This window comes from Salarias fasciatus, chromosome 15 (assembly GCF_902148845.1).
Source record: "Salarias fasciatus chromosome 15, fSalaFa1.1, whole genome shotgun sequence".
Taxonomy (NCBI): domain Eukaryota; kingdom Metazoa; phylum Chordata; class Actinopteri; order Blenniiformes; family Blenniidae; genus Salarias; species Salarias fasciatus.
In genome coordinates this window covers 25,560,754-25,585,130 of record NC_043759.1, presented here as the reverse complement: position 1 = coordinate 25,585,130, position 24,377 = coordinate 25,560,754, and the positions used below count along the sequence as shown (strand labels likewise).

Genomic DNA, 24,377 nt, shown 5'->3' with positions numbered 1-24,377 from the left:
CCTCCAGTAACACTGTGAGGAACCTGGAGCCACTTTAGACCAGGTTAACTGCCACATTAAGCAGGTCTGCAGGACCTCCTTCTTTTACCTGTGTTATATTTCTAAAATCAACATGTGAACTCAAAGCGATGCTGAGAAATTAATCAATGCATTTGTTCTCTCCAGAGAACACTACTGTAATTACTTGTATCAGGGGCCCAACAACTGGCTAAAAAGTCTTAAGTTGATTCAAAATGCTGCAGCAAGAGTTCTGACCAGAACCAGCAGAAGAGATCATATCAGCCCAATAGCTTCTTTTCACTGGCGTCCTGTTAAATCTAGAATAGAATGAATTTAAAGCCTCCTCTTAACCTATAAAGCCCTGAACTACCAGGCCCCATCATATCTTAAACAGCTGTTAGTCCCATACTGTCCCAGGAGAACACTCCGTTCTCAGAGTGCTGGTCTGCTGGAGGTTCCTCGGTTCTCTAAAAGTAGAACAGGAGGCAGAGCGTTCAGCTATCAGGCTCCTGTCCTGTGGAACCAGCTCCAGTCTCTGTGAGGGAGGACGACAGTCTCTGCTTTAAGACCTTTCTGATTACCCGGTAGGACGGGAACGCTGCAGCCTGAAGCTGGAGGTGAAGCTCACACTGAGCCAGTCACTGATCTGCTGTCCTCAGAGTCCCCGAACAGCCAACAGGACAGAGACAGACACAGGGAGTGTGGTTCAGGCGAAGGTATCCACAGGGTAACCCCAGAGCAGAGTCAAAACCACAGAACGGTCCAAGAAGAAGTGTCGACACAGGGACGGAGATGATCTGGAGCATCAGCCTTATCAGACTGGAGGAGGGCAGACTGGAAAAACAAGTGTGAAGCTATGAAGGCCAGTACACAATAAAAGAGGAAGGGAGAGATTCATGACCGGCTGTTAACTCCTCACATGATGCTCCTGAGTAGCGGACTGCGCTGTCCAGGTCTGGAACTTTACCACCTGCTGCTAAATCTCTGTCTATAAATCCGTTACCGGACTGAATACTTGTCTCTATGTTTGTGTTGGAATGGAGGTGTGTCTGAGCGGAGCTGTCAGTCACGCAGGTCTGAGAATCTCGGCGGCCAATCAGCTGCGGCCTCTCCGCTAGCCCCGCCCCCTCGCCGTCTCTATTTCCACGCGCGCAGCGGGACTGTTGGACAGTTCCTCACTGAGACGCGTCCAGCTGCAGCTCCATGGAGACGGCTGCGGTCTGAAGCTGCTCTGCTCTCACACACACACACACCACACACACTCTCACACACACTCGCACACACACTCGCACACAGGTACCTGTCCAGGTATCCGAGCTCCACGAAAAAAAAAAAAAGAAGAAGAAGAAGAAAACTTCGGCGTCCCTCAGCAACGCCCCGGAGGACAGGATGGCAGTGGGACACCAGTCAGGGGGAGAGCCGGACTCGAACCCGGGCTCCAAGGAGGACAAGAGCCTGAAGGCGGAGGAGGCGGGGGAGGCGGGGGACGGCAGAGTCAGCATCCCGGAGAAGAGCCCCGCTCCGGCGGAGGCGGAGTTCGTGCACCCGGAGGGCGGCTGGGGCTGGGTGGTGATGCTGGCCGCCATGTGGTGCAACGGCTCGGTGTTCGGCATCCAGAACGCCTTCGGCCTCATGTTCCTGTCCCTGCTGCAGCAGTTCGGCTCCGTGGACGACCCGGACCTGCGCTTCAAGACAGGTGGGTGCAGCCGGCTGGGGCATCCGGTGTCACGTGTCCTGCGGCAGTGGGGCAATAAACCCGCAAATACCCCCGATAGAGACAGCGCGAGCACACAGGAGGTACGACTGTTACTGGAATGAAGAGTTAAAGTTCCTAGAAAGAGACTGATGATGCTACTGCATCCTCAGATATGTCCTGAAGTGTGTGTGTGTGTGGTGTGTGTGTGTGGTGTGTGTGGTGTGTGTGTGTGTGTGTGAGAAAGTGACTCATGAGGAATCATTAATCATGGAAATGACTGAAAGCTTCCATCAGGGGAATCAGTGAGGAGAAGAGCTCAGAGTGTGTTGAAGAAGATGCTGTTTTAAAGTCAGGCTGTGGTTATTACAAACACATACACACACACACACACACACACACACACACACACACACACACACACACGCACACGCAGACATGAATATACAGTTCTATTTGTTGATTTTCAGCTTCGGGTCAGGGGCAGCCAGCCGACGTCTGCAGTGTGTGTGTGAGTGTGTGTCCACAGTGAGAAAGGGTAAACAGAAGCAAACGTGGAGCTGGTGTTTGTATGTTGCGGATGTTTGCTCTGAATCAGGCTCATGGGCTCTGGCAGTGACGCAGCCCGCCGCCACCGGAGTCAGACGGCCGTTAGTCCAGCAGCCTCCTGTGGCGGTGGGCGGTGTGAGCAGAGCCTCACACCAGTCCGTCTGTCTGTGGACACGGAGAGGTTTTTACTGCATCCCCTGCGGTGGAAGCCTGTGGTGTGTGTGTGTGTCACCGGATAGTGTGTACATGCAGAAGCAGAAAGCCGGGGAACGTGACACGCAGCGCACCCTGTCTTTATTTTAAGGTCCGGATAGGGCAGGGGTCTGCAACCTGCGGCTCTGGAGCCAAATGTGGCCCCACATGTCGCTGCGTGTTAGCCGTGGAATAATATGTCGGCCGCCTTCATATCAGCTGATTTCTGTTTGAAGTTTTTAGCAACTCTGGGAAAAAAAAAGTTCTCTTGGAGGACTTGGAGGTGTGTTCATGAGAAACTGGGAAAAGTCCCACTTTCCCAGAGGGAAGAAAACACACCTGGAAGGTGACGGAAAGTGACGCGGCAGCTTCACTACGAGGACATCAGAACAACTGGTGATAGAAATGAGAAATAAGCGAGAGAGAACGTGTGTGTGTGTTTTCCCCTGTGACTGTAGCCATCTGGTGTGAACAGAACCACATGCTTCTGGCCACAGCTCCGAGCGCTTCTTTAGACGTGCAGACTGTGTTTTTCTTATTGCGTCTCCCAGATTCAGTGATCCATTTGCTGTTTTTCTCCATTCTTTCTACTGGTTCGAACGTGTAGATTGGAAAAGTCGGTTTCTACTCAGATTTGTATAAAACTGCACCTTTGAGCGTTCTTGAGGTTTCCGGAGCGGTTCCATGTTTCAGCTGAAGCACCTGCTGGCCTGTTTGTTGGTCCACGTTTGGGCTGGAGCTGCAACCCTCCTCTCAGTGAAACTGAAAATCAAAAAGTTCACTCCTCGCTTCGTAGTTTACAAGCTCGGTCATGCAGTGTGTTAACTTCAAAGCCCGGTCAGGCACGTACTGGAGAAATGTATCTGACTGCTTTATTTCCTTTTTTTTGTTTTGTTTTTGGAACTCTGGAACCATGTAATTACTTTTTTCTGCTCTGGCGTGCGTGTTCTGTCTGTAGTCACACCCGGCGACTGTCCGCCGGTGGCCGCTGCGTTGCGGCTTGGTGTTTTCATCCCGGAGAAACAGTGGAAGGAGTGCGAGGACGGCGTTGGGCAACTTCCACCCACGGTTTCACTTCTTCTCTTTTCCCTTTGTGAAGCAAAAAATATCTCCAGTGTCAGGGAAACCACAAAAACAAATATCTGTTGAGCTGGGGTTCCAGAGCCCGGCCCGGTCTGTCTGAGACCTCGGGTCTGAGATGGAGGTCACAGAGCGGAGGGGAAACCGCTCAAAGGTCAGGAAAACGCTGCCGTCTGTGCTCCGGGTGATAGCGGCGATTCGGCGTGAAGCAGAACACGTAGTGCCTTTGGCGCTGGTTCAGCAGTGTCCTTATAAAACTGCTGCTTGACGTCTCCAGGTTCAGTTCTCACATGTTCCGCTGGTTGTTTGGTAATGAATATCGTATAGTCGGGCCCTTGCCAACACTCGAAACTGTTGGTAAATACTCGATTTGTCCCCCCGCTGAATAACAGTGCTCTCTCTCTCGGCCCCTGGAGCTCAGGCTTTAACTTCCAGTCGGAACGAGGGGGTCTCGTCCTCGAGACGGCGGAGCAGAAATGTGCGGCGTGGAGGTTTTGTGTCGCTGACCTGAATCTGCTTAAATCCGCCGGTTTCCCCCCGAAAGAAAACGGGAGGTTTCCTGGAAATATGCGGCGGCTGATGCGAGCCTTGGGGAACGGCTCTGCTAAACTCACTTCATCTGAACTCCACAACCCCCCACCCCCCATTTGCCTTCTTTCTTTCTTCCTTTCTTTTTTCTCCCATTTTTCTTCCTCAGACTCGTAGTCGAGGCTCGGCCGGCGCCGGCGGCGCTCGCAGACATGAAAAAGAGCTTCAGAGACGTCGCAGTGACACTTTCCGGAGGCTTTTTGAACTCCTGCACCCAAACTGTTAGCATGTGTGCTAACGTTAGCGCTCTGCCGTCTGCCGGCTCCTTCTGTCTCCTGGTTCGCAGTGGAGCCGTGAACGCCGCTGTGAGAGACGTGTTTGTGTTTATCTCCCATTATCTCTTCTCAGAAACATATTTTCAGACAGTGAGGGTATTGAGGTGGTGCAGCGGTTCGCTCCGCCGTATCACGCCACAGCGGTCCCCTTCTTCATGTGTGCCTGCAGCTATGGAGCGTAGAAGCCAGCCGTGAAACACACACACACACACACACACACACACACACACACACACACACACACACACACACACACACACACACACGCAGTAATCACGTCTGAAAAGGAAGAAGCGAAGCCTCCTTGGTCCGTGACGTCAGTCCCTGATTGGGTTAAACGTCTCTTGTCCTTCCTGTCTTTAAGGAGGAATATGACTCCATTCAGTGTGTCAGGTACCGTTTAGAGGCCCCTTTTTGTCTGGACTGGACTGGGCTGGGTCAATTTAAAGGCTAAAAAAACATTTCTCCCTTTGTTTTGGTGTATTAGTGTATTCGTGTTTATTGTAACCTACGTACTCTTTATTGTGTCCACTGTGCTTTGTTCTTTGTGTTTTCTTCTTATCATTATATCGATCCTCCAGTTGGGCTCTCTGGTTCGACACAGTTGAATTTACTGTTGACAAATTCACAGCACTAGTGGATTTATTGAATATCTGATAAAGTGTCAGGGGAGTGACGGTCATTTTCATTCAGGCTCACACAGGCCACAAAATGTTAATGTTGTTTCACAATAAAACACATTCAGGCTACACAGCTGATCGGCTCAATTCAACAATGAATAAATACAGATAAAAAATAATGAAAATGGTGTGGGGAATCACACACACACACACACACACACACACACACACACACACACACACCACACACACACACACACACACACACACACACAGTCTGCTGTCTGTACCTTCCTCTGACTCCATCGCTGAAGGTCAGGATGTGCAGAAAAAGTGTATTTCTACATTGAGACGTGCTCCAGGTGGTGGCATGGGTGGAGAAGTGGAGTGGTTCGGTCTGGATCCACACTGATGCAGAGCTGAGGACCGGCTGTTTGTAACGCTGATGGGAGCGGACAGAGATCCATGGATCGCTGCTGTTGCTGAATGAAGCCTGTTTCCCTCCACAGCTTCATCCTGGAGTCTGCAGCCGTCTGACAGCAGAGCAGAGAATAATACCGCCTCTCTCATGGATTTGAGGCATAACTGCATTCACACGTTCATAAAAATATGCTCCATTTGTGTCCAGATATAGTATTGTTGAGGTTCTTTAGCTAAATCAACTGAGTACTTTGAGCGATAACACACTTAAAAATCGTTTGGCCTAATATTGCTATTTTCTATTTTCTGCACCTCTGGAAAAAATGTGGATTTGCCCTGTGTTCCTCTTCCCCACCATTGGACACCTACTGCTATTGGCTCAGTGACTGTGTGTGGGAACACTAAGAACTAGAGGTATATGAAATCCGTTTTATTTTTTCCCCAATTCCGTTTTATTTTTTCCCAAATTCCGTTTTTTCCGTTTTAATATTTCTGAATTTGGTATTTTGTTTTTTATGCTCATTTTGACCATAAAAAAAGGTGTCTGGTAAGTGGAAATGAATAAATGTCCACAATTTAATAGGATATAACAGTCGATTTAATGTTTAAAGTCCTGCAACAAAGAAATAATTTTCAATTAGTCGCATGCGTCTTTGCGAGTCCAGTCCACAGTACGTTGACAGCATTTACGAAAAAGCTTTTCCCCTGAGGCATAAAAGTCCGTGTACTGTTCTGCTCTGTATTTAGCGCTTAGCGTGGAGTTTCATAACTTTCTTGAATGTGTGAGAGGGAGGGAGCAGCTCGCTTGGACATCGTGTTGTTGCGTCGCGTCTCGTCGTGGCTGGAACGCGCGTTCACATTTGTTTTCAATTGTATTTTGACGCAAAATTGCGGAAAGCATTTGGCGTTGTGAACGCAGCTTTAGCTGTAGCAGCGCTGTGGAAGTGACGCACACGTTGCAGCAGCTCGGGCGGTCCCCCCGGCATGTTTGCTTTGCACTATAAGGTTCCATTTTCTCCCGAAAACTGAATTTCAGACCAGATTAGGACGAATTCCGCAATATTCCGCGTTTTATTCCAATTCCGTTTTTATTGGCCATTTCCGCGGATTCCCGTCCGCGATTCCGTAACACGGATTCATATGGCTCTCTAAGAACCAATGAATGTTTGAAAAAGGACGGCATGTCGACATTGTGTGTACCTGGAACACAACTTTGCCTATAAACAATCATTCACGGCTGAAGAAAAGACTACATGGGCCAGAAATGGATTCTAGGACTGTTTATGACTATTCGAAGCCCTTAAAAGTCCCCCAAATCCCAACATGTCCTCTAGGTTGCCTCATGCGTCTCATCCGGACACTGGGACCTTACAGAGGTTTGATGCATAGAGCGTGGAAAACATGGAGTGAATGTCACAGTTCGGTCTTGCTATGTTGATGTGATGAGGATTTCAGTGCGTCGTGCAGCGCCACACTTTTCCGTGACTTCTGCTGCAGAGTCGGACTCTCCGGACCTGTGTGAGATGTCCGTGTGGCTCAGAGGGCTTTTCCTGCTCCGCTGTGCTTTTCCTGCTGCGGCCCACCGTCTGACACAAGCACATGCTGCGCACGTCTGGGTGGGTGTGTGTGTGTACTGTGCAGTGTGTGTGTGGTGTGTTTTTCTTCGAAGCGGCCGGCCTGTTCTCAGAGGAACGTGAAGTGCTGCTCCAGCCCAGACGCTCTCGCTGTACAGCGGCTCTTCCTGTCGTGAGAGCAGGCCTGATGAGGATTAATTGGCCGGTCAAGTGGTTTGAATCTGGACAGAAAGAGGAAGTTCCCGGGTTGGAAAAAGGACAGGGGGAGGGGCGTCCCACCTGGATGGACAGGAAGACGGCAAACACCATGAATCACTGTAATGGGACCTCCTTCCTCCTCTTAAGGTGTTTTTCTCCCTTTGAGATTTGGGAACAAATACAGGCGGCAACTGAAAATATGAGGAGGGTGAAGCTGTGACCTCTCACCCCGGCTGCTTGACCCCCGCTGAAAAGGTCGAGCGCCCGCTGGGGGATAGCCGATTTAGAACTAATACTTAACGGAACACATTCTTGAAAGATGTGTTGCCTTGGCAGGGAATCAAACCTCAGCGTCCCTCATGGCACGGCGAGCAAAATCAGATATTCAGAAACAGTGAGCAACCCTACACCCTAAAAACGGAATGGTGAAGAACAACCCAAACTGGTTTATTTTTTAACCCAAAGTTAATCAGATTGGACCAGCCCAACAGTAGTTTTTTATACCCAACAAAATGGGCTGGTCTTTTTAACCCAACAGATGGGTTCACAGATTTAATACAATCATTGGTCAAATCAGTTTTAGGTCCTGGTTGATTCTACCGTATGATTGGGTTGGATATTGTGCTCATTTTAACCCTGAATGTTGCATCAAATCAATTTCATCCCTGAAACTAATTTTCCCATATATACTGGTTGAATGTGCCCAAACTCTGGGTCAAATGAACTACAATTCTGTCTTAATTCAACTAAAACACATTGGTTTATTCTTCCAAAAATTTTGATTCATAAAGATTGATTCATAAATTTCAAACCCTTTTAAATTCAGTCTACTGAGATGCCCAGTTGACAGATTCCCCCTTCTCGGCCTGGCTGGTAGTGTCAGCCAGAAGGGACTGGCTCTTACAGTTGGTACCGGCTTGGCCACAGGAGTTGCTGGAAGGTGCCTGCAATGTGAGGACCAACCACCTTTGGGGCTCCACTCCAGATTTTTCTGTGTGTGGGGGGGTCTCCCTCAGCCTTTGTCACTCCACAGGTAACGGTGCTTATTTACCCATAGCTGGGGGGGGGTTACACGTGTTAGCTAGCTATTTGGCATGGAGGGCGCTCGCTCAAGCTAACTTTTCTGTGGATGACATGACATGATGACATGCTGATTTACATTACATATCGAATTCACATGACGTGACGCCGCGCAGTCATGTGAGTTAGATATGTAATGTAAATAAGCAGAAACCTGTTCTGCATCAGAGAGCCAGAGGAACACTTCTGGTCTTCTGTGTTGCAGAGAGAGAAGACAGAAGTGACACTTGGACCCGCTGACAACCCAACAGTGGTCAAAACAACCCATGTGCTGAGTTTAAAACTCTATGTTGGGGTCTGATGGACTCGAACCCAACACAAGAGCTGCAACAAATCACTCCAAAGGGATTATAATGGCCCAAACTGAGTTACCGATTTCATAACCCAGCGATTGGGTTAACAACATAACCCAACATTTTTAGTGTGTAGACATTCAGATGATGTGAGTTTTTAAATGATTATTCACATGATTTGGGCAAAACTCTGAATCAGCGCCTGTGGTATGCAGTACTGTTTACGCCGTACTGTCGTGTCAGCAAGTTTGTTTCCAGCTGATTAGAATGACTGAGAGTGAAGGTAAGGTGAGAAAGTCGGAGGTGAGCCCATCGTGGGACGTGGAGGGATTACCGAGCAGTAGGTGGTCCTCTGCTGATTACAGTGGGCTCGCAGAGAACGCTCAGGCAGATCCCGGGACGCCTCTCGGCGTCTGCAGTGCTGAAATATTGAGCAGTTCCACACCGACATCCAGCACATGTCGTAGCATGCTCCCTGCTCTGCTTGCTGCAGCTCACACGCTTCGCTGTGCTTCAGGTGGAGCGCTGCTCTGAACGCCAGCGGAGACGAGGCTGGGCGTTCAGCGTTCCACCAACCTTCTTATCCTCTGTTGTAATGTGAAAACTGAAAGTTCTGGTCAGTTGATCTCATTAAATGTTTAACTAAATCGCTGCATGTTGTGGCCAGTGCTGTCACAGCACGCCGATTTTTGGAGTAATTAGAAATTCCAGCAGGACTTTGCCCTCCCCGGGGTCTGGCTTTAATGGAGTTAGCGCAGGCCATGTGTGTCCTTGGACTGTGGGGGGACCGCTGCTCGGCTGCAGCTGCGGCGCCTCTTCAGCTCAAAAGAGAAGAACGACCATCTGAAAAATACAGCTGTCCCTTCCTGAGCCGCTCGCCGTAAAACCGCCAGGTCCGAGGCTGGAAACCCGATCCCCGCCCAGGATCTGCTCCCGTCTGGCCACACTTCTGTTTCACTTCTGTTTCACTCTTCACTCCCACGGTGCGTTCAGACCGAGATCAGATCGATCCGTAAAGATAGAAGTTCAAGTTTTTGACATGATCACACCTTCAGGTTTACCCAGAATCCCACAAGTGCTGAAGCTTTTAGCCTGAGTGGTGGAATGAGAGGGTTCTAGATGTGGTAACGCCTCCTGTATCGATCAGCTGTGCTCTGCCTCCGACCTCTTCTTTGTTTATTTATTTATCCGATGCCTTGTGGTGACTTTCCGGATCAAAGTGGGAAGCGACGCGATGTGCTGTTTGCACACTCTGATCAGATACGAGTGTTTACAAGACCAGGCGGCTTAACATAAACAACAACAACAACGACGTCAGCGGCGCCGTCTCTGAATCCCGCTGGAACGCCGTCGCTGCCGGGGAAGCTTTGAGCCGAGAGAAAGAAGACTGTTCCAGAGAGACACTTCAGTTGGAGGTCTTATAAGTCTTATAGGGTTGGGTTTTGACCTTCCGTTGGACGGATGGGCCGGCGCGTCGTGAAGAGAGCCACAGACGCTGGTAGCGAACAGGAGAGAGAGGGTGTGGATGTGGTGCGACTCGTCCCCGGCTGCGAGAGCCACACACTGAGCTGTCGAGTAGAAAATATTGATTCGGCGTCGGGTGTCTCTCTGTGGGGGGTCCTCTCGCTCTCAGGTTCACCTGTTTTCACGCCACACGGCGCAGTCGTGGCTCGCTCTCTGCTGTATTTGCATATTTCTTCAAACTGAAATTCTGACATTTTTCAAAACACAGTCAAGCCTAATCTGACAGGTGTTCAGTAGCTGTGGGCGCTCAGTTAAAGTCTGAAAGTCTCACTACTTCACACTTCAAAGCACGATAAAACCCCTGCGAGGGAAAAGCTGGCGGCAGCGCGGGCGGAGTGACGGGTTCTGGGCCCGCACAGGTTAATGTTTGACTTGACGTCTGATCTCAGGCGTGTTGCAGCCAGTCCTGAAGGCAGGCGCTAGCGCTCCCCGTCACCGCTCGCTCCGACGAGGAGTAGCTATGCAGGCGTAGTTACCATTTAGCCGTAAAGGTGGCTAACGGCTAGCTGTGATTTGTGTGTTTTATTTCAAATGAGTCGAAAACCGGGGAAGCGAGGATGAATGAGAACAGCAGGTCACGCTGCACACATTGCGTAACCCCTCCCGTCTACACATTAACTCGGGGGATCCGGCATGGAGCGGCGCTGGACGCTCCGCAGCGGCGCCGTGCCAGCGGCCCCGGCCCGACCCTCCAGCGCAGGGTCCGCGGGGGGTCAGTGTGCTTCGTGAACCGGAGAAAAACCCAGCCGTGCTCAGGGAGAACATGCAGACAGGAAACCCACAGCTTCCTCCTCCCGGTCTCTTCACATCAACAAGCCGTAGCAATGACACTGCTGACAGCCGTTTCTTTGTGCAGATGAAAGAACCTCCTTCGTCAATCTGAGCGGATAAATCAGCCTGTAATTAGAATTCGCTCTATTTGTGCTGATAAGCAGAAGCCGCAGTTTGCGGTTTACGTCTGATGATCTGATAAGCTGGTGCAGTCAGTCCCAGAGCGGCTGACAGTTTTTTTTAGTTCTCTGGTGTATTGATTATTGACTTGGCATTAAGAAACCGACGTGTTTCCTCCCCGGAGCGGTGTTCCACTCATGACACTCTGGCTTTTCCCTCTTTCTGGAGTCAGAGGCTGGAAGCACACGTGCGCTGTTTCTCGGGCCGTCCCGGAGGTGTGATGTTCAGCCTCGGTCGTGGGTGTGTGCACACACACACACACACACACACACACATGCCGTGGCTCCCCGCCATCTCTATACTGTGTGCTGAGAAAGTGGGTGGAAGAGCGGCTCCCCCAATCACCGGCCGGGCCAGACTCGCCTCCCCTCAGACCCAGCTCGCCGTCTAACCGCTCTCATATGGCCGCGGTCTCTCCAGCCAGGGAAATGTTCCACAACATGTGTTTTCTGTCACACGCAGCCATAAATCACGGCCGCCTTTCCACTGAGGTGAGGCCAGAAAACACACCAGCGACACACAATGGAGCATAAAGAGTCTGCGAACGCATGTTTTCATGACCGGACTGGACTGAACTCTTCATGCTAATGAGGCGAAACACGCTGTGAAAACAGCTGAAATAATGACGAGTAGAACTGCTAAATAAGACCAAATGTTTCAAATAGCTAAAAACAGACAAAATAGAAGAATTTAAACAGTCGAAGTGGCTAAAATGGATTAAACCGCAAAATTCATGTGATTGGATAATGGAGTGGAAATTGCTGAAACCCCTCATTAAGATATAAAAGGTGAAATAACTAAAATATCTCCGTCCGGCGGCTGGAGGATGCCCCGGTCAGACCCTGACTGGGCTCTTTGTGACCGAGCAGCAGCTCCGCTCGGCGTTTCGCTGGTGTTGAGTCTGCAGTTTGAGCGGGAATCGTTTCCTCGAAGGTTTTCCCGCTGGGGAAAAGGCAGCGCTCGGCTCTTACGTAAGACTCGGCCTTCAACTGGATCTGCTTATTTAAGGGCACATTTTCTGCAGTGAAGGACTTCCACAGCTTATCAGACCTGACAGATGGAGAAGAAGCTGTGGACCGGTGCCAGGTTTGTTACGCCACCGTTCCCTGCAGAGAGGAAACCTCCCCTCCAGACCTGTACATACCGTTTGGGCTGCAGCGCCGTCACGAGCACTCCCCAGCCATCACTCCTCACTGTTTGACAAAACGGCGACTGAAGGAATGAGCCCTCCGGATCAGAGGAAGCGGTGTGTGAGCGACGGTCACAGGGACGGCCTGTTCCCACTTCGGGTGGTGAGCCATCAGGACAAGCATGAACAGGATCAGGAGCATTCCAGAGGTGGTCTGGACGCATCTGCAGCCTGAACAGTCCTGTAATCCGACCCGTAAACGTAAACACAGGTTTTTGTCGAGGTCTGCAGAGACACGGACTGTAGTGAGTGTCCAGCAGCAGCTGGACGACTCATCACAACCAGGAAGTGGTGTAGAGGCCGTGATACAGTCAATCAGAGTGATCAGCCCAAATGGCGTGATACAGGCCAGAGTGAGAGTCTGCGTCACGGCTCGCCACATGCGATCTGATCGCCAGAACGCAGGCCAGCGCCAGGTGTGAACAGGTTGCGTCCCGGGTCCGCGCCCACTCCGGTTCCCACACTGCGCCGCTTATCGCCTACAGTCAATATCATATCTGCACGTTCGTCCAAAGGTGCAAGCAGAGCCTTGAAATTCACGTTTTATGAGTTACAGGAGACCACTCTGAGCGGGGACTGAAGGGTTTTATGTGTGCAGCCTGCACATGAACCCAGCGGGGACGCTTCTGCATAAAAAAAAGAAGAAGAACTTTGCTCATCTGTGGGTGTGTTCGCATGATCAGACCCACCGGTAACATTCTGTTATCCTGAGAGGACAGAAACTGATATTGTTCATTGATAAACCAGTGCCAAGGGCTGCTTCATTCCACTGTGTACAGTGTTGTGATCTCACACACACACCCCCCCCCACACACACACACAACCTGAGCAGGACACACACAGAGGTTTTAACCCAGCCCTCGCTGCCTTCAGGTGCAGGTAGAAGTCTTTTCTCACACACTGACCAGTGGTAGTCGATTTATTTCAGGGGCCGTACAGCTCAGTGTGAGCTGGTTGGACCAGGGACAGGAAATAAAGTTCAATAAAATACACATACCTGAAACTACTGTAGGGTTTTTTAAATGTTTTTTGTGGGGAAACATTGGAAAACTTTTTCAATTTCAATACCTTTCAGTGCAGTTTTAACCAGCAGCCGGGCAGCTTCGTCTTTATTCCTGCTGGTCCCACGGACAGCTGCTCTTGTTTGTACTTTGGTGACGGCGAGATGATTATTGATCCGGCGAAGGATTCAGGACAGACCGTAAAGTGGTGGTCTGCGGTTAATGAAGCGCGTCTCATCCCCGGCGCTGCCAGCTCGACTTCAGTCTGAGGGTGTTCGGTGGACAAGCGCTCCAAGTGTGCCGTTAGCACACACGCTTTGTTTGCCCAGACGGTGGAAACGCCATTAGCAGTTTCCATGAGCTGTGGTTAATAATCACTCAGGCGAGGACATCAGAGATGCGCTGAAGCCGCTTTGTTTCTTCTCTGTGAACAGAGAGCGGCCTCGTGCGTTCTTCAGGACGCCGTCTTCTGCTCCCCCCGCCGTCCTCCTGAGGTTAGCGGGTTCAGACGCTCCGTAGCGGAGGAGACGGCTCGGAGCGTCTCCGCCCGGTCTGTCAGGGTCCGAGGGGCCGGGCGGCCCGGGGCGAGCCCGGGATGTCACCGACACACAGCGCCCAGATATTACATTTTTCAATCTGGAATTTGACTTCGTCTGAAGCGTAAATACGTTGAGATGGAGACGGGCAGCAGACCACAACGGCAATTTCCTGTTGTCTCTGAGGGATTTTTAGCCCGACTTGTCCACTGCCATTTATTACCTGATGTAGCTTAAAGCAGCTGATATCCTGTTAAATATGAGGCCAGGTCAAGAGGGATGGCTCCTTCTCTTTTCCCTTCTAGACGACCCCACAGAAGACTTTGACAGTTTATTGGCTCAGACTGAGAAACCAGGGCAGAGCATCAGGCAGGAGGTCAGCAGCTAAATATAGGACACGGCTGTACCTGTGTGTCTGAGGAGCACACACACATCACACTCACATAGATGACCCTAGACCCAACACTCACCCTGAGTGGGGGGATATCCAGAGGGAGGGATATCTACAAACTGCTCTGTCTGGTGCAGTAGAGTCAAATTTATTTTATCCTCCAACAAGACAGAAACTCTCAATGGCAGCTTTTCAGAGGAAACGTAGGACATACAGCCGGACTTCTGCGTGTCCTGCATCATTTCTGTTAAATCACTTTGTGGTTGAACTTTTACTTTTACCTAAAAGTTTGGTCACAGAATAATAAGGATGGATCAGTGGATCTTTAGATGAAGAAATGTATGTATGGATGGATGGATAATTCATGAATAGATAATTGATGGATGGATGGTTGATGGATGTATGGATGATGGATGATGAATGGATAGATGATGATGGAGGAATGATGGATGGATGGGTGATGATGGATAAAAGATGATGGATGGATGGATTCATGCATGGATGGGTAATGGATGCATGGATGGATGATTTATTGATGGATGGATGATGGATAGATGATTATGGATGGATGGATGCATGCATGGGTGGATAATTTATGGATGGATGGATAATGGATAGATGATATTGGATGGATGGATGCATGGAATGGATGGATAATGGATGGATGGATGGTGAATGGATGAATGGACTGAAAGATTTAATCCGACTGAGAGTCGCCTAAAAGTTTGGATAAAGAATTTTTTCTGAATAGTATCTTATTTATTTTTTTTTTTTTTCCGTAACATGTCCTGTTGAGTTCTTCCTTTTATCACATTAAACATTTAATCATCTTCACAGTGTTGGAGGAGCCGATCAGTCAGTCCAGCATTGTTGTTGAATGAAGATTTGACACTGTATCTGAATCATCATCATCATCATAAGCATCATCTCTTTCTGTCTTCGGCACTTAGCTTCATGACCGGACGGCTGTAAAAAGTGTCACCGTACTCCTAAACAGCCGCAGTAGGACAGTAGGACACCGCGGGTCCAGCAGTGTGTCTGCACAGTAGCATGAAAGAACTTTTTATTTGTTTATAAGAGGACTTGAACTTTGCACACTGACTACCAAACTGCTGCAAAATACACTGGACGGTCCGGTTCCAGTTAAACATTAAGTTGAATTTTCCCAACAAGAGCAGCTGTTGCTTCCAGATCCTGGACCGGCGGTTGTATCGGAGAGAAACCCGGGGTCAGACTCCAGAGATCCTCCTGAGAGAGAGGCTGCTGTTAAAGTGATACTTCAACATTTTGGCAAATTGGCCCATTTAGTGCAATTCCTTCGTCATTTCAAACAGCATGCTTACTGTTTTTGTGAGGGCGAGCTGTTGTTTGTTCAGAGGTGAGTCGGGGAAGGTTTTTGGGACGTACACAATGGAAGTGGATGGTATTTTTGTTCCCCCTCGTCAAACTCATCAAATACACAATCCAACAACCCCAAAACACTTTGGTGGACACGTTATAATCTGCACATTCACTACACTGTGAAATATTAATGCAAAATTACGAGATTGAGTTGTTTATGCGAAGATTGCTAAGCCGGAACTACTTACTAAAGTAGTCTGGACGTAGTGATCTCAAAACAAAAAGTAGTTCCCAGTATTTGCTTCAGTGTCATAACGCTACAATATTATTTGATGGTGTTCCACAGCGTAGTGAATGTGTGGATTATAACGTGTCCACCAAAGTGTTTTGGGGTTGTTGGATTGTGTATTTGATGAGTTTGACGAGGGGAAGCAAAAATACCATCCACTTCCATTGTGTCCGTCCCGAAAACCTTCCCCGACTCACCTCTGAATAAACAACAGCTCGCCCTCACAAAAAAAGTAAGTATGCTGTTCTAATGACAAAAGAATTGCGCTAAATGGGCCAATTTGCCAAAATGTTGAAGTATCGCTTTAATGAGGCAGCGTTAGTATCAAACCGCCAAGGGTCAAATAGAAGACGCCGTTTTTGGACACACGCATGTTTGGGGATGAGACAGCAGGACTGTGGAAGAATTCAGTTTTATTCTTCCCTTCAGATTCATAATGCTGACTGTAAAACCTTAGAAATGTAACATGTGACGGTTTCAGTGGGAAAATGTTGAACTCATGTGTGAATGTGTGAAGGACGGTGTTGTTCTGGGGCTGAAAACAGAGGTGGCGGCATGTTCCCGGTGAAAAACGTGGAGGCTGAAGGGTGTTTTTCTTCCCAGCTGATGGGGAAACCTGAGTGTGTGGACTCCTCGGACAGCGGGGGGTGGCGGGGTGGGGATGTAGGGGGGACACCAGGATTCAGAGGGGGGGACGGAGACGCTGGTCGAAGCCGCAACAACAACCTGAAACCAGACACACTGATCTCACTGCTAAAAGCAGACAACAAAAACAGTCCGGCGCTCTTCCCACAAGTTTCATCTGACCCGACGTCAGTGCTGAGAAAAACAACTCTGTGCGTGTGTGTGTGTGTGTGTGTGGTGTGTGTGTGTGTGTGTGTGTGTGTGTGTGTGTGTGGTGTGTGTGTGTGTGTGGGTGTCGTAGGACCGTGATGCTGCCAAACGTGTTTTCTGTAAGGTGATGAAAAACAATGGAAATGAAGAATGTGATGAATGACCAAGAAGGAAAACTCTTGACGCTCACCATCTGATAACTGACGCACAACACAAACCGGTTGTGTGTGTGTGTGTGTGTGTGTGTGTGTGTGTGTGTGTGTGTGTGTGTGATCGGTGGTGAGGCCGCTGGTTGCAGGAGGAAGTGTTGTGTCTTTGTTTCCTCTGTTGTGAACGGGCTCGCCCTGCTCCTCTGTCTGCAGCGTGGGTGGGCTCCCTCTCCATGGGGATGATCTTCTTCTGCTCTCCCATCGTCAGCATCGTCACGGACATCCTGGGCTGCAGAGTGACCGCCGTGGGCGGCGCCGCCGTGGGCCTGGTCGGCCTGCTGGCCAGCTCCTTCGTCACGTGAGGAAACGTTTTACTGCCTCTTCCGCTGAGATCCGGTTCATAAAGCAGACTGCACCTTCTCCACAAACACACTGAGAGCAGACACAGCGAGACACAGCTCCAACTGTCCTGACCTCCACCAGAACTGTCAGCGAGATCGAAGCAAGTTCCACTCAAACTAGGAATCCAGAATGTAGCTGAATGTGGTCAATAGAAAGAATGTGGTCCTATCTCCCCCCATCCAACACCTGTCTGGACTGAAAATGTTACCTCTGCTATTAACAAATACAGTACTTTACTGCTTTACCACCATTTATCAAATTTACTGTTTACTATTTAGTGTAGAGTTTGCTTGTGGAGGATTTTCCTCTGAGTTTCAGACCTCGAAGCTCTAAATGTCTCGGAGGAGTTCTGTTTTCCTCCGAGCGCAGGCCTCCCACATTTTATCATGAGTCTGCGGGTTCGAGGCGCCGCGCTAACACGCCGTCGCTAATATTTTCCTAGAACCTCCAGCCGGTCTACACGTGAGGAAACTCTCACACAAACACGCCGGGCCGTCTGATTCCAGCACAGCAGCGTCCTCGCCGGGCTATCGCCCACACATACAATATATCAGTCATAAAACACTTGAATGACTGCTTATCAAGTGACTGCCAGGCGCTTTCACAAGGCCCGCCGCCAGCGGGACAAAGGGCAGCGTTTCACTCCTATTTACTTCAGACCGGACTCTGAAACCGCTGTGGAAACACCGGCCTGCTGCCTCACGGCACATGGGTCCTGTCGCGGCACATCGATCATGTGCACGACGGCACAGATCGGCGTCCGTGAAGCAAAACACGCCGCAGACAGGCGTCTAGGACTTTACTGTGAAGTGTCAGAACTAGAGCTATGAGGAGGGGTTCAAACAGGAAGTACCTTATAGAATAAGTCCTCACCCTGAACCCGGTCCTGTCCCCGGTTCTTCCCGCCCCCAGGTCCCTGGGCCCCATGTACTTCACCTACGGCATCGTGTTCGCGTGCGGCTGCTCCTTCGCCTACCAGCCCAGCCTGGTCATCCTGGGCCACTACTTCAAGAAGCGCCTGGGCCTGGTGAACGGCATCGTGACGGCCGGCAGCAGCCTCTTCACCATCACGCTGCCCTTGGTGCTGTCCTACCTGCTGGAGAACATCGGCCTCTACAACACCATGCGCGTCCTGTGCGTCCTCATGTTCATGCTGGTGCTGGCCGGGTTCACCTACAAGCCGCTGCTGCCCAAGAAGCCCCGGAGCGGCGGCGGCTCGCGCTTCAGCCAGATCTTCAACGTCAACATCTGGAAGTCGGTCGGGTACCGCATCTGGGCCTTCGGCATCCCCGCGGCGCTCTACGGCTACTTCGTGCCGTACGTCCACCTGGTGAGTTTCTTATTCTGAAAGTGTGAGCGAACATGATCAACACTGGAGAACCGCGCTGAGCTGACACGTTGTCAGAGGCCTGATATTTAAGAGACTGAACCGTGAAGCTCAGAGCCTCCGGCTGTGTGCTGTTGATGTGCGGAGTGTTGATTGTGTTACTGTTGAACCAACACCTCTCCGCCCCCCGCTGTCAGGACTCCACGGGAGCCGCTGACCTTCAGCCGGCCCGTCTGCGGCGCCGGGCCGAGCCGAGGCGTGTCCGCTCCGTGCCGAGCACGGCCGCGTGCAAAACAAATCCAAACATCTGAAAACTTCATCTCGTCTTCCAGACAGATGGGGGAAGAATCCTCCTCCTGCTGCTTGTTGTGAAATCCTGCCGAGGCCCGGCGATGCCTCCACCTTCCTCCAACGCTGCTGCAGCAGAGATAAACCTTCTGATAAGCGCTGCCTTCACTATCAGCCCTCCAGGCTGAACTTTAGCTTCAGGTCAGAGGATCTGTCCATCGGAGGCTTTATCTCCTTCCTCTGCTTGTGCACAGTCATCAGACCCAACAGCGAGGCCCAGACCTGTGTGGTGTCCCCGGTCTGCAGGGGTCAGGTGTAGCGCAGAGCGGCGCGCCTTCAGCCTTCAGCGGCAGGTCAGAGGTCACAGCTGGAGGCATCTGCAGTTTCTGCCTTTACAAGGCTCATAACGTTCAGTTTTATGGAGCTCGGCGGAGCAGGGTCCAACCAGGAGAAGAAGGAGAGGGCTCAGATACAGCCTGTAAACTCAAGGAGTCCAAAATAGGGCCTGTGGGCCGAACCAAGCCCAGCAGAGGGTCCAGTCCGGCCCACAGGATGACCTTATAATGAGTCAAACTACAAAGAAGACGCTGAGAACTTTTCAGTGTCTGATCAGACACGTGGGAAAACATGCATGAAGCCTGCAGAGTGATGCGAACACACACTCAGTGTGTGACACTTCTCTGTATCTGACATCAGGCAGCTTCTCTCAGTTCGGTGAAAAGTTCAAAGACCTGTTTTTTCTTCAGTTGTTGAAGTTTTTAAAAAGATATTTCATCAAATGTAGACTCTGTTCAGGCCTGTGTGCACCGACACACCAATACACCTCATCTCATCCCAGTGCAGCTTTATCCTGGTGCAGCAGAGTCCAGACCTGTGGGAGTCTGCATGTTCCCCCTGTGGTAATGTGACTTCCTTCTGTTGCCTTTCTGGGAGGGTTTTTTTTTTTTCCTGACTCAGCACCACTGTATGAAAACAGTAAATCAGCTCCTTGCAGCTTTTGGTGATGGATGGAGTGTGTGTGTGTGTGTGTGTGTGTGTGTGTGTGTGTGTTTGTGTGTGTGTTTTCATGTGAAGCTTTCCAGCTGGGAGGAATCCAGTCACATCTGGCCTCTCTGTGGGTCAGCCTCCATGCAGTGTGTGTCATCAGTTACTCTGCTGACTTGCACACACACACACACACACACACACACACACACACTCACACACACACACACACACACACACACACACACACACACACACACACAGACTGAGCCTGCAGTTGTTTTGCCTGCAGCTCGCTGCAGGAAAGTCCCTCCTGAACACAGAGCGTGCTGCTGTTGTGTGGCGAGTCATCCAGAGGTGACCTGCGGGGGGCTGGAGGGGGGGCCGAGGGGGGGCTGGAGGGGGGGGTTAGGATCTGCAGACGGCCCAGCAGCCGCCTGGAGGTTAAAATAGCTGACAGGGCTGCTCACTGCAGAAAACCAAAAGCCTAAAAGTCTGCGCTGCTTGTCTCACTTCCCCCTCTGCGCCGCCTGCAGACGCCGACACACCCAGCTGTGTCTGAAGACGGGTCGGTACCGAGCGGGCCGGCTCTGTGGACGCCCTGGATTCCCTCCTAAACTCTCCCCTATAAATCAGCTGCTGAGTGTTCGGAGATGGACTGACTCGGCCTTCTCCTCCGCAGATGAATCACGTGGAGGAGCGCTTCGGGACGGACGCCAACAAGGAGGTGCTGCTCATGTGCATCGGCATCACGTCCGGCATTGGAAGGCTCATCTTCGGCAGGGTGGCGGACTACGTCCCCGGGGTCTACAAGGTCTACCTGCAGGTGAGCCGGCCGCCTCCGGGCGGCGAGAGCGGCCCGGCGGTCAGAAGCTGAAGGAGTAACCGGTCGGCCGTGCTCGCAGGTGACGTCCTTCCTGGTGATCGGCGTCATGTCCATGATGATCCCGCTGTGCGACATCTTCGGCAGGCTGATCGCCGTCTGCCTGCTCATGGGCCTGTTCGACGGCTGCTTCATCTCCATCATGGCGCCCATCGCCTTCGAGCTGGTCGGCGCCAACGACGTGTCCCAGGCCATCGGCTTCCTGCTGGGACTCATGTCGGTGCCCATGGTGGTCGGGCCGCCCATCGCAGGTGAGGCGGGGCCGCGGTCTGAACCGGGACTCCTTCACATCCGCCTGCTTTCTCTTCGCACTTTGTCCACTTTGACATGAACTTCCTGGAATCACGTCGAGCTGACTGCTTCAGGTCAGAGGTGTTAACAACATGGACGTGCCACACACACACACACGAGAAGCTCCTCGGTGTGTTCAGCGTGCAGACTGCCTCAAAACAAGGGAGGGGTTTTTCCTAGAAAGTGTTTTCCTAGAGTGTGTGTGTGTGTGTGTGTGTGTGTGTGTGTGTGTGTGTGTGTGTGTGTGTGAGGTCAGGAGTCAGGTCACTGAGCTGCTGCCGGCGTTCTGACGAGACTGAAGCTCATTTCTGTGACTGTCGGGTTGTAATAAATGCCCGTGCTCTGTCTCCTCCCCGCCATGGCCCCCTGCTGTGAGCGGACCCGGCTTCCATCGTTCATTCTGTGTGTTTTGTGGGTCCAGAACCGGGGCGTCTTCTGCTCACGCCTCCGTTTCCTCCTCTCCCCGCGCGGCTGCAGGTTTCCTCCGGGACAAGCTGGGGACCTACGACCTGGCCTTCTACCTGGCGGGGATCCCCCCCGTCATCGGCGGCGCCCTGCTGTGCCTCATTCCCTGGGTGGAGGCCAGGCGCCGGAGGGCCCTGCAGAAGGAGGCCAAGCTCAAGGAGGCGGAGGTGAGCCAGAAGATGATCGAGCACGAGAAGAGCCAGGAGGAGGCGCCGTGCAGGAACGGAGAGTCGGTCCTCTAAGAGCCCCACGGACTGCAGGAGAGACCCTACTGCGTGTGTGTGTGTGTGTGTGTGTGTGAGTGTGTGAGTGTGTGTTGAATCCCAGTAAACTGAAGTGACACGGAGCCGAAGGACGACGACAGTGATTGTTTGGATCTGACTCAGCCTAGTTTCCGGTTCTGCAGGTGAATGTCTCTGTAACTCTGTGGCTGTCTGACCGTAACGCTGCTCGGAGCGGGAGCAGCAGCAGGAGGCCTCCCGCTCCACGCTCAGCCCCGTCCCTCTGGGTTCCTCATTCCACCTCCTGAAGGACAGAACAAGCGCAGTGAGCTCAATCCGAAGGCAGAACGAGCTCCCTGTGTGAGCGGAGGCCCCGCTTCACACAGGAAGCTCGTTCTGCCTGCTGCAGCGCCGACCTTTCACCTGCTCCTCGTGTGTTCTGGTTGTTGTTGTCATTCTGACCTTCGACAGCGTCGTCTCACACTGAACACGCATGTTTAGCCTTCAGAGGTTCGGTCGATCCTCCAGCCGGTGCCAGCGTTCCATCAGGAATATTTATGACAGTCAGTCTGTATCGATGTGAGAAACGACACGTAACCCGTTTCAGCCAGCTTCACGCCGACCCGGTAGTGTGCCTGAAAACTCAGACCGTGACCACGGACCAGCAGGTCTTCCTGGACCTGGAGCCATGAGGGGAGGTCCCACCCGGACCGCTGGATCATCAGCTGTGTTCACCCGTCTGTGGTCGTAATGTTGTGGCTGGTGAGTGTGTGTGTGTGTGTGTGTGTGTGTGTGTGTGTCGTGCAGTGTCAGTATTAGCGGCGTTGTTTCTGTTCGTGGGTCCAGTGTGAGTTTCTGGAGACCTCTGAGCCGCTGCAGAGCGTGACGCCGGTCTGACTAATGATTGACGGCGTCCGGCGGGTCCAGAGGAGTCCGGTTGATCATTAGCTGGACTCTCAGGTCGTGAACCTCCAGCAGGAAGCTGCGGGCTTCGCTCGTCCAAGTATTTATTTTGGAAATCGTTAATGTGCCTTTAATGGAAGCTCGACTTCCAGCCAGACCAAAGCCTGGAGGCCCGAGGAAGACGGTCGGCCCGAGTCCTGGAAACACCCGGGTCCTGTCTGGACCCCCTCTAGACCCCCTCAAGACCCCCTCTGCCCCCTGCAGGTCAGACCTGTCTCAGCCGTCCCTTCGTCAGACTGGAGCCTCAGCTTTCTTTTTCTTCTCTACAGCCACAAAGTGCCTTTTTTTTTAATGCAACCTGGGAATGAAATCCGCAGCGTTTACATGGTAGGAAGGATTTTAACGATTAGTATTAAAGCTGCGGCCTGTTTATAGCAGCCTTCAGTTCTCTGTGCCTTTCATGCTGTTATATATGCATCCACTGTGTGATAATCTTTAGCTTTTATTGAAACTGCATCAGATGTCATGAAGAAGAATGTTTGTCTTCAGCGACGACTTGAGACCAAAGTGTGTTTTTTTTTTTTTTGGTTTTCTGAAGTGAAAAAAAAGACTGTTCCTACATGTCCTGGCTGCAGGATGTAGTAAATGAATACACAGCGTCTGTAAACACAATCAAACGTCATTGTTTTATAAAACATGTTGAAACTTTTCCACTTTTCACGAGCGTCGTCCTCTTCTTCTGTTATGACACCGTTCCACCCGGACAGGTAGTCTTTAAAGCTTTATATGAGTTATAGAGAGTTTTTAGTGGCTTCCTTATCTCCTCCAAACCACAGATGTGTGTAAATAAGGACGTCAGTATCACACTTTAGCTTTAAACGGGATTACAGTGGAGCACAGGAGCGATGACTGACTGTTCCTGTTCAGACACGTTTCAGATCAGGGTTAATTTAAAACTTTTATTGAGGATTATTTCTACTAAAAAAAAAAAAAAAAAAATTACAAATAAAGCCAAACCACACCTCCCTCCATCAGACAGCACGGCACAACACCGCCCAACCACAGTCTGGGAGCATCCTCTCTGGAGTGGAGGAGCGGTCAGCCGTCGGTACAGGAACAGCACTGCTGTGCCCCCCAGAGTGCATTATGGGTACAGAACTGCCCGGTCTCCAGTCGTGGTTTGTGGGAGTGTGAAGTGGTCTGTGGGGTTCTGCACTCGAGTGTTTCCTGTTTTACTTTGACCTTTGACCCCCTTCAGGGACACTTGTTGGACGGGGTTGGGTCGTGTTCGAGGTGTCGGCCTGTAACAGTAAAGGTGAATATATTAGCAGCAGTGTGCTGGAAACAAAACAAACACAGAAGTGAAGAAAAGCGAGCATCTCTCTTCATCTCCGTGAAGGAAGCTCTCTCTCTCCTCCCAGAATCTAAACACTGACAGACTTTATCAACGGGCGTGACGGCCAAAGACACGTTAAAGCCTGGAGGTGAAGCCGCTCACTCTTCCTGGTTTAAGGCGCCACACCCCAAACATTTCACATCCACATCACACGAGTTGGTTGCTTCATAATCACTTCGTTTCTCCCAGCGTTCCACTGTTTAAATGGAGAGCGCACATCTGCACCACATTTAGTGTTTGTATGAATGATTGTGTCTTTGGATTGCCCCTGCTGGAGGGAGGCTGGACGGTCCTTCTCCTGATTCTCAGGATGTTTGATAGAGGTGGAGGAAAACGCCACAGAGTCTCTCTGTGTTGTTTCCCACCGTTTGAACAAGAACCACATCCTCACATACAGAGACAGCAGGAACTTCTCCTTCTTCTTGATTTCCCAGATGAACCGATAGTTTC

At 51.0% G+C, this 24,377-nt stretch overlaps 1 protein-coding gene across 2 annotated transcripts; it reads left to right on the top strand.

Annotated features, from left to right (window-relative positions):
• The first annotated feature begins 1,188 nt into the window (after window positions 1-1,188).
• slc16a10 (solute carrier family 16 member 10) lies at window positions 1,189-23,249 on the top strand. Of its 2 annotated transcripts, none has more exons than XM_030110381.1 (6): window positions 1,189-1,696; window positions 16,981-17,125; window positions 18,082-18,499; window positions 20,451-20,594; window positions 20,674-20,902; window positions 21,420-23,249. In XM_030110381.1, exons 1-6 carry the CDS (start codon window positions 1,390-1,392, stop codon window positions 21,647-21,649), a joined length of 1,473 nt encoding a protein of 490 aa, XP_029966241.1. In that variant the 5' UTR covers window positions 1,189-1,389; the 3' UTR covers window positions 21,650-23,249. The 2 variants fall into 2 exon arrangements, with proteins under 2 accessions (XP_029966241.1, XP_029966242.1); XM_030110382.1 differs by having other exon boundaries at window positions 20,451-20,600; window positions 20,680-20,902.
• The last annotated feature ends 1,128 nt before the right edge of the window (window positions 23,250-24,377 follow it).

Bases quoted from the DNA above. Each gene is read 5' to 3' on its own strand.
- slc16a10 (XM_030110381.1), top strand. From the start codon at position 1,390: ATGGCAGTGGGACACCAGTCAGGGGGAGAGCCGGACTCGAACCCGGGC. The intron at 18,500-20,450 runs GTGAGTTTCTTA...TCTCCTCCGCAG, and splicing joins TCGTGCCGTACGTCCACCTG to ATGAATCACGTGGAGGAGCG. The intron at 20,595-20,673 runs GTGAGCCGGCCG...CCGTGCTCGCAG, and splicing joins TCTACAAGGTCTACCTGCAG to GTGACGTCCTTCCTGGTGAT.